This window comes from Lipotes vexillifer, unplaced genomic scaffold (assembly GCF_000442215.2).
Source record: "Lipotes vexillifer unplaced genomic scaffold, Lipotes_vexillifer_v1.1 scaffold1034, whole genome shotgun sequence".
NCBI lineage: Eukaryota > Metazoa > Chordata > Mammalia > Artiodactyla > Lipotidae > Lipotes > Lipotes vexillifer.
The window spans coordinates 520,480-530,385 of record NW_006790288.1 but is presented as its reverse complement, the minus strand read 5'-3'; the positions used below and the strand labels follow the sequence as shown (position 1 = coordinate 530,385).

At 46.4% G+C, this 9,906-nt stretch overlaps 1 protein-coding gene across 1 annotated transcript in view; it reads right to left on the bottom strand.

Moving 5' to 3' along the window:
* CA14 (carbonic anhydrase 14) overlaps nucleotides 1-2,756 on the bottom strand; it is a 7,015-nt gene extending 4,259 nt beyond the window's left edge. Inside the window, exon 1 of the mRNA XM_007463495.1 lies at nucleotides 1,841-2,756. Coding sequence (XP_007463557.1) covers nucleotides 1,841-1,895 — 55 coding nt within the window. The 5' untranslated portion in view covers nucleotides 1,896-2,756. The remainder of the gene's footprint in view (nucleotides 1-1,840) is intronic.
* Nucleotides 2,757-9,906: the final 7,150 nt, after the last annotated feature.

Genomic DNA, 9,906 nt, shown 5'->3' with positions numbered 1-9,906 from the left:
GGGGGGGGGGGGGGCCCTATTTAAAATCACCAGCCAGGCTGTGCTTGTGCTCGCTGAGTAAAGGGGGAGGAGAAATGAAAAGAGATAAAGCCAGGAGACTAAAATTAACCTGGATCCAAATGTGCAAAATATCCAACCCTCACTTTTCTACAGCCTCTGCCAAGCCAATCTAACCCTTAGAAGATGGGGCTGAGGTGACGGTGTAGGGTTTGGAGGAAAGGGACTGGAACAAAGAGAGGGGCAAGAAGTTCAGCGTGGGCGGGCAAGTGCTGCTGAGGGGAGAGGGCCATTATTCCTTTGCTTGGAAGCATTGCACGAAAGAAGGCACTGAGCTGTAAATTAACATTTAAGTTCCTCCTCTGGTCCCAGGAACTCTAAAGGAAACTTTTCCCATCACCAGGAACCTCTGCTCCCTAGATTCCCAGGTGGCTGGGTTAGGTCAAATCGGGCAGGGTCCGCTCCACATTGAGGGTAGTGGGTGGGCACAGGCCGCCAGGCTGGCAGGGACAGGATGAAAGTGAAGCGTTGTGTGTGGAAAAGTGCACTGCCAGCTGGGTCACATGCCAGGCTCTCGTGCAGTCCTGTCTCCAGCTAAAAGGTTGGGGGTCTGCTGGTCCAGCTCTCACCCAGGGCCAAACTGCTTCAAGGGGAAAGGGAGGCCTTCCTGCGGGTTGTCTCTGCATTATTCAAATTGCTAGAAACTTTGGAGAAAAATTCTAACTTCCTCCCTGTCTCTCTCTCTCTCTCTCTCTCTCTCTGATTCCCTTAAACAAATCCCTCAGACTTCTAAGACATCCTTGATCTCATCGTTGGGCTCTTCTGCTGGCCCATCACTTCGTTCAGACAGTTCTGAAAAGCAGCGCAAGGGAGGGCTGGAGGCAGCCTCTCACTCACCAGCTCAGTGGGACACTTCAACAACTCGAATTCCCTGGTTCTGGGCAGGCTGAGAGCCTTGCCCTTCCCTTCCCACCAAATCCTCAACACAGTGGTTTTACATCTCTTCCTCCTTTTTCCCAATTTGCTCCTTTCTCCTCAGGTGCAATTTACAACTCTCCTCGGCTGGGTGCCCCTCCCCATCATCTTCTTTGTGTTCCCCTTCTGCCCTCTAGATACCCGTCTCATCCTGTTCTTCCAACAAATTTTAATTACACACCTGCTATGTGCTAGGCACAGGGATCACAAAAATGAGGGCTAGGGGTTCTGGGGACATTCCTGGAGCACCTCGGCCTGTTCCCCCCAAGAGTCCTTCCTCCTCTCCTGGGAGTTCCTGAAAGTCCTGTGTAAATTGTAAAGGGCCCAACAGTGTTGACTGTTATTGCTACAGCTTTCAGGAAAAACCGGGAAATTGGTCGCCCCACAGAACCGAGAGGGGACTTTGGCCATGAGGTTCATAGTCAGGGATCAGGGTGTGAGTTTGGCAGGAGGCAGGAGTATTCCCCCCACCCCATCAGTCCTCTATCCTTTCACTCCAGGCCTCTTTGGCTCCCTAACTGGATGAGTTTGTAAATAAAGAAGACCAGGAGGGTTGCCTGGGACCAGGGCAGTGGGGGAAGGAGCTCCGGAGAGAATTTGCAGCCTGCAAAGTGACTCCCGCAGTGTGTGTACACATCCTGACCCAGGCTAGTTTGCCCCCGTCCCCACGAACAGCAAGGCTGGAATGACAAAGGGAAAAGAAGGAAAGTGGTCTCCTCCCCAGTCCTGTCTTTCCCCCCTGCATCCCTGAGCCTATTATTCTAGCCCTAGGCTTCCTCTTACACTCCTCCTTCTCCATTAAGCATGCATGGCAACATGTGTACATCAGCACACACAGACACACACACAGACATCCAGATGTACCTACCCCCGTTGGCAGCCAGGGTCCAAATCACCTCTAGCAGGAGGGTGAAGAACAACATGGTATCCCTGGAAGAAACACAAGGTACTGGGAGTTTGGGGACTAGAGGACTAGGGCAGGGAGAGGGGGGAAGAGAGGAGGGGAGAGAGAGAGAGGCGGAGGGGTGGGGGAGAGAGAAGAGAAGTTTCCCGGAGTTGAGTGTATTTATCTTTTTCTCTTGCTTTCTTTGTGCCTCTGCGGGCTTCCAGGGGATTTGGTTTTCAGTGGGGTACCGTGAGTTTCTGGGTCCCCAGGATAAATCTCTCTCTGCCTCTCTTTCTGCCCTCTCTTTTTTTGATCTCCCTCTGCAGTCTTCACTCCACTTGCTGGCCAGCTACTTCACAATTGCCTCCCGCTTTTAAGGTGGCTCTGGACGGGTGTACGTGGGGAGTGGGGACTGTCTGGGTTGTTGGCGAACAGCTCCTTAAATAGCCGATTAAGCATGCAGGATGGCCTTGCTCAGAGCGAAGCGCAGCGGGTTTCACAGGGGCCTGGCCCTGGCTCAGGAGCGCAGCTGGGGTGAGCTCTTCCTTCCTCTGCTATTCACACAGACACTGTTGAGAAGGGTGTTCCCTGGAATGGGCGGGGGCAGGAACGGAGGGTTTGGGGGTCTGATCCTTTGGGGTCCCATCCATCTCCCTCAGGGGTTCTTATTTCCCCATCTGGCTTCTCCTCTGAGGAGCAACTCCCTGGATGGTGTAGGGCAGATGGTGGGAGGACCCGTTCCCCACGCCCTGCAGAATGTGAGCGCCCTGGAATAGGAAGAGTGCAGAGTTAGGAGAGAGGTAAACGAGAAGGAGCTGGGAGACTCAGGGTGCGGGTGGAGGGGAGGAAGTCAAGGACCAGAATGTGGGGTGTGGAAAATAAGGAAGAGAAGTGAGGCAAAGAGAATTTGTTTGGAGCGATCTCTTTCTCCTGCGCCTGTCACCACCGGCTTCCCACGGTGAGGCTGGGTCCACGTGCCTGTGTGGCCTGGGAGGGGGGTGGTTTTGTTTGCTGAATAAAGCCCATTTGTGTGCCCAGCGGGGGGCGGGGCTGCAGCAACACCCTGGAGAGACAGCGGCTCCAACTGTGAGGCCCAGCCATGTCCCTCCCCAGGGAGCCCAGATCTAGGGCGGCTTTTGTCACCAAAGAGGACACTGACCCCTGGCACGGTGGCCAGGGCAGGAGGAGAGACGGGGCGACCTTAGAAACAATCACTACCACCATCAGAAAAAAGGCGAACTCCAGGGAAAGAGAGGGGAGGGAGCAGAGAGAGACCATGTGATCCCGTTGGAGTGGAAGAGGGGCCCAGGGTCTTCCCTCCTGCCCAACAAAGGGCTGAGGCAGGACTTTTGGGACTGAGTGAAACCTGCCACCAGAGAACTGGGCAAGTGGAGCATAGAAGCTGCCGAGTCTCAGGAATGTGGGCTGGTGTTTGTTCCCCCACGGGACTGGAAATCCTGATTGGAATGTACATCCTAAATCCCTCACTACAGAATGTGAAACCCAAAGATAACTTCAGGCCAGACTTTGAAATCTCTTTTTCCCCCGATACCCTTCACCGGAGTCACAGCCAGAAAGTTGCACCCGTTTGAGCTCCTTCTGCCCTCCTTGATTCTGCCAAGTAGCAATAAATAGCCAAAACAAAGGGAGCGGAAGCTAAATAAGGGTGCAGGACAAAAGCCAAGTGAACAGAATAATGCATCTGCTAGATCATCAGCCCCTGCAGAGGCAGGAGCCCACCATGCTTTTCTGTCCACTGTGATTGATCTGCAAAGCAAAGCCATTTTGCAGATGTCATTTCCTTTTTAATTCTTTCATCACCCTCCAAATTACTTTTCCCTTACAGATAAGTTTTATGTTTCAAAGTTCCCCCAAAGCCCCACTCATCCCATCTAAGAAGAAGAAAAGGCTTATAGTGTAAATTAGACTTCCTGGGAATCAGGACAGTTAACACAGAGGAACAGAAAAAAGAAAGAAAGCAGAGACATCTTTTGCAAGGTAGGAAAGAAGAGGCCCGGACAGAATGACCTCTGCCAGGACAGAGTTCCCCTGGAGTGTCTGGGGCTGTGATGCAGCCTCCCAAGGTAGGTAATGTGTCCTACCAGGCGCCACCTCCTGGTTGTCTATGATTTTTTAAATTTTTAAAGTTTCAATTCAAAATGTTTTGCGTGTGATTCCTTCTGGGAAGTGTTTCACTACTGGTGGGCTTTGGGATTTTGCCTACACAACTGAATAATGTTTCACAAAGATGTCTTAGCCCCAAATCAGCATCTTTCCACTTCTGAGTGAGCAGTCCCTCCAGGCCCTCATGCTTCCCAAAAGGACAAAGCCCTGGTATCTAGGAGAGAGGGGGAAAGGAGGCAAACTCCAGGGACTTGCCTTTATTTATTTATTTTTAAAAACTTTTATTGGAGTTTCCTTTATTTTTACCTTTGGCTTTACTGTGGATATTTCTGTTGTCACCAGGCTGATTTGGAGTTGTGTCAGGAGGACCCCTACATGTTAAAAAAAAAAAAGCCCCCCACAGTTGCTACTCAAACTGACGCCTTTGTTTTAATTCCTACTTCTCCCTCTAGCCCTTTACTCACTCTGGGGTTGGCTAAAACCCTACTAAAACCAAGTTCTGCTGCCTTCTGGCGCCATCTCCTGTCCTTCCAAATGCAGTGAAATATGAACCAGTCAGAGAGTCAAAGGTATCCAAGTGTGGTGACTTTTGGTTTGTTTTTTCTTGCCCTGTTTTATTTATTTATTTATTTGACTGTGCCGGGTCTTAGTCGCGGCACGTGGGATCTTCGTTGTGGCATGCATGTAAGATCTAGTTCCCTGACCAGGGATTGAGCCTGGCTCCCCTGCATTGGGAGTGTGGAGTTTTAAGCACTGGACCACCAGGTAAGTCCCCCCAAGGGTCTGTTTTTTCTTAAGAGGTCCTTTTTTTCCTTTTTAATAAATTTATTTATTTATTTATTTTTGGCTGCGTTGGGTCTTCCTCTAGCTGCGGTGAGCGTGGGCTACTCTTTGTTGCGGTGCATGGGCTTCTCATTGCGGTGGCTTGTTGCAGAGCACGGGCTCTAGGCGCATGGGCTTTAGTAGTTGTGGCACGCAGGCTCAGCTGCTGTGTCTTGAGGGCTTCGGTAGTTGTGGTTCACGGGCTCTAGAGCGCAGGCTTAGTAATTGTGGTGCACAGGCTTAGTTGCCCCGCGGTATGTGGGATCTTCCCGGACCAGGGCTCGAACCTGTGTCCCCTGCATTGGCAGGCTGATTCTTAACCACTGCTCCACCAGGGAAGTCCCTTAAAGGGTCCTTTCTTAAAAGGATATTTAAACTTACTAAATACGGTAAATAGTCTAAAACACCTTGCAGTAACCCACTAAGTGCTCTGAGTTTGTGTGGTGGGGAATATGAGAGTTAAGCGAGGGAGGGAGGCAGATCAAAAGGAAAGAGGAATGGTCAACACAGGAATTTGCTCAAACAGTACAGGTGGTGACTAATTGCCTAGAAGAGAGAATTGATGAGGAGACAGAATTAGATGGATTCAGTTTCCTAAAAGGGCAAGCAAGTTTGTGCCGTGAGTAACATAGTAACATAGAGTAGTAACATAGAGTAACATAGTAACATAGTAACATAGAGATAGTCTGTTTTGATAATGACATTTATTATCCCACAGCTTGTCTTCTAACACACTGGTACTGAAGGCCCTTAAGCAAACACAAAAGCTTTCAAGAATTAAAGTCAAAGTAATTTGGGGGAGGGGCTGGTCAGAACTCTGGATCATTTTCTCCGTTTTCCAGTTCACATCGCATGACAGATGCAGTATTAGAATCTTGTAGACAGAAGACAGGTCAAAGTTTGTGGTCTGAAATGTTGCAACTTTAATTAAAAAGGAGTAACTTTGTGTCATGCATTGCTTCCATGCTCAGAACACTGCCTGGTACATAAATATTTGCTGATTGAATGAATGAGTCTAGTCACTGGAATATTTATTTACTTTCTTTCTGCCTTTTCCCAGAATTTTAGGCCAGGAGGGTCCTCAGGCATCATTTCAACTCTCTTGTTATACCCTATAAAGACTGAGTTTTGAGGGATTTATGGATTCTCCCATGGCTAGTCATAGAGCTGCTAAGCTAAACCAGAAAAAGGACATAGGCGCCATTGAACTTTCTCTTTTTGGTTTTCAAACGTCATTGTACATCAGAATCACCTGGAAAGCTTGTTAAAATATGGATTTCTGGGCCTCTGACCCAAGGTTTCTGATTCTGTAGGTTTGGGGTATGTCCAGAGATTTGCATTTTTTGATAGGTAAAAAGTAGATTTATTAATAACGCTTTGTAAAGAGGTTGGGGGGAAATGGGGCACAAGAGGATGGTCATGTCCCAGGTCTTGGGCAAGTTCCTGGGACAGGCTGCCAAGTGAGGGTCCTTGGCTTCACTCAGGAAAGAATTCAAGAGGTAGCCATAGTAAAGTGAAAGCAGAGAGACACATTCCATAGGCAGAATGTGGTCCTTCTCAGAAGGTGAGCATGGCCCAGAGATTTGCATTTCTAATAGGTCCCCAGGTGACCTGTTGGTACTGGTCTGAGGGCCCACACTTGAGAATCAGTGCTCTACACCTATTGGAGGAGCAGAGGTGGTAAGGAGTTTTTTTTTTTTTTTTTTTTGCCGCACGGCCTGGCTTGATCTTAGTTCCCCAGCCAGGGATTGAACCTGGGCCACGGAAGTGAAAGCACCAAGACCTAACCACTGGACTGCCAGGGAATTCCCAGGAGTTTGCCATTCTTTGTAGAGATTCCAGCCATCTGGAATTGTTCTTGCAGTCCCTTTTGCAAAGGTTAGCAACAATACTTTCACTAGTTTACAAACATATATTGAGTACTTCTAGGTGCTAGGCAACATGGCAGGCCCTGGAAATAAAAAATTAATGACATAATCCCAGCCCTCAAGAACTTCACAGTCTCTTTAGGGGATGCAGATACCTTACCCAATTACTAGAATACAACAGTGAGAAGTTCTAAATAGTGGTAGAATAAAGTGTTATGTGAACCAAGGGGGGTGGACAATTGGCAGTGAGATTTTCTTTAGCTGATGTCAACAATCTTTCCACAGGATGGGTGTGTAACCAGGGCCTATAGTTATATATGAGAACATAAAAAGTGCACGCCACAGCAGGCAGACCCATGCTTCACTGTCTCTGAGATGACACCAAAGGATACGTATGTCAAAGCAGGATTCTCCTTAATATATTTAATAAACTGCTTCCTCTTCAAGGAAGGATATCATGGTGCCCTGGAATTATAATAAATTGTTCCATCAGCTCTGGTGACCTCCTCATTCTGCCTGACTTCTCCCTTTTCTTTTTATTCTCTACCATTCATCTAACTCAAATGAAGGTTGTGTTCCAACCCAAGCAAAAGACAGTAACACTTATGCCACTTCCCTTCAACAGTGAGAAGATTCTAGTTAAAGATATCTTTTTCTTTGTTTTTTTAAAGAATTGTTATGTCTGAATTGCTATAGGAATAGGAATCAGATGATAATATAGCAAAATCTTGTGACGATGGTAGCTTATTACTGGTTTAATCATCCCCCAAATAAGAAGTCTGTTCTCAGATCAGATTGTGACAAATGATTTGGGTTTTCTTTGAAACCTTAAAGGAAAAGAGCTTGCTGTGCTTTCATCGACATTTTATTTGCTTCAAAATATCTATACTTTTTTAAAAAAAAGAGCATGAGGGCTTCCCTGGTGGCGCGGTGGTTGAGAGTCCGCCTGCCGATGCAGGGGACACGGGTTCGTGCCCCGGTCCGGGAAGATCCCACATGCCGCGGAGGGGCTAGGCCCGTGAGCCATGGCCACTGAGCCTGCGCGTCCGGAGCCTGTGCTCTGCAACGGGAGAGGCCACAACAGCGAGAGCCCCGCGTACCCCAAAAAAAAAAAAAAAAAATGAGCATGAGTCTTGAAGGGTAAAGTGGCTTGGCTGGGGTCATGTAGAAATATTATTAGGACAAAGCAGCAGGCTCTGACAGACCCACCACTCAAAATGTAAGATACTTTAAAAACAAAACCAAAAACCTTTAAAGGAAACAGATGACATTTTTGGCTCTGGCTGCTTCTGCCTCAGTTAATTCCCTGTAGCTGCTGGGAGTCATTGCTTTGAGGAGGAAATACAAATACAAAACCAACAAACCTTTTTTTTTTTTTTAAAGGTTCAAGTCATTTCTAAGGCAATACCTGCAAAAGTGAAATGCAGTTATTTATGAGCTCATAGATCCTGCATTCTCCCCATTTTTCTACCATCAAACATGCTTATTGTTTCATGTATTACATATATTTTATTTAAATAGCACCATCACTGGCTGGTTACAAATCCATGCACATGGCAAGAAGTTCTTTTTGTTCCTTTTTTAAAAAATAAAAAGGAAATGTTGGAGTTGGCTCCAGAATGGTAGAGAATATCAGATCTTAGCAATGGCTTGTCACTTTTCCTCTTAATTGTTATTTTACAATATACAAATAATATCTGATTATTTTAAGGAAAAGAGAAGATTCCAAAAAGCAAAAAAGAAAAATAACATCACTCAAAATTCTCCTAATTAGAGATAACCACTGTTACCATTCTGCTGACTTACAATCTTTTTCCTATGACGCTATATCTAAATGCATATATTTTGTGTGTATAAATATTATTTTCTTTTACAAAAATAGGACCAAGCTATATACATAATGGGCCTATAACCTTTTTTCTTGACACTACTTTGTGAACATTCTTCTGTGTCAGTAAATATATATCCCTGTCAGCAATTTAAACTGCATAGTATTGTATAGTAGAAACCCAATGTGTTTAACTAATCCTCTGCCTTTGGACTGGTAGGTGTTTTTTGTTTTTAAAAAAATTTTTACCTATGACAAACAATACTTCAATCAGAATATTCTTGTTCATATATATTTATACATTTGTCCAACTCTTTCCTAGAAGTAGAATTGAAAGAGGGTGTATACTTTAAAAAAAAACTCTTTATTATGAAAAATTTCAAACTCATTCCTTTTGTTAAAGTCAGGTTTCTGGAGGTATAATTTACATGGAATGCGCGGGCTTTCTCTACTTGTGGTGAGCGGGGGCTACTCTTGGTTGTGGTGTGCGTGCTTCTCTTTGTGGTGGCTTCTCTTGTTGCAGAGCACGGGCTCTAGGCATGTGGGCTTCAGTAGTTGTGGCATGAGGGCTCAGTAGTTGTGGTGCACGGGCTTAGTTGTCCCGCAGCATGTGGGATCTTCCCAGACCAGGGCTCGAACCCGTGTCCCCTGCATTGTCAGGTGGATTCTTGTTTTTGTTTTTTTTGTTTTTTGCGGTACGCGGGCCTCTCACTGTTGTGGCCTCTCCCATTGCAGAGCACAGGCTCCAGACGCGCAGGCTCAGCTGCCATGGCTCACGGGCTCAGCTGCTCCGCAGCATGTGGGATCTTCCCAGACTGGGGCACGAACCCGTGTCCCTTGCATCGGCAGGCGGACTCTCAACCACTGCGCCACCAGGGAAGCCCTGTCCTTTTTAGTGTAGAGTTCTATGAGTTTTGACAAATGCATAAAGCCGTGTAACCACCGTCATAATCAGGACATCACCCTGTTCCGGACATAATTCCTGATCTGTTTCTCACCCTATAAGTTTGCCTTTTCCAGAATGTCTTATGCCTTAAATTATACAGCATGTAGCCTATTGAGTCAGGTTTCTTTCACTCAGCATTCATTCATGTTGTTGCGTATCAGGAGTTTGCTTCATTTTACTGCTGAGTTTTTCCGTTATACAGTTGTACACAGTTGGTTTATCCATTCACTAGTTGAAGAATATGTGGGCTGTTTTTAGTTTTCAGCAACCACAAGTAAAACCACTATAAACATTCAAGTACAGGTTTTTGAGTGGATGTATGTTTTTATTGTTCTTAACTAAAAACCTAGTGCTGGGTCGTGTGGTAAGTGTATGTTTAACTTTGTGAAAACTGCCAAATTGTTCTTCATAGTGTTTTTTATTCCCACCAGCAGTGTTTGAGAGCTCTGGTTGCTCCAGC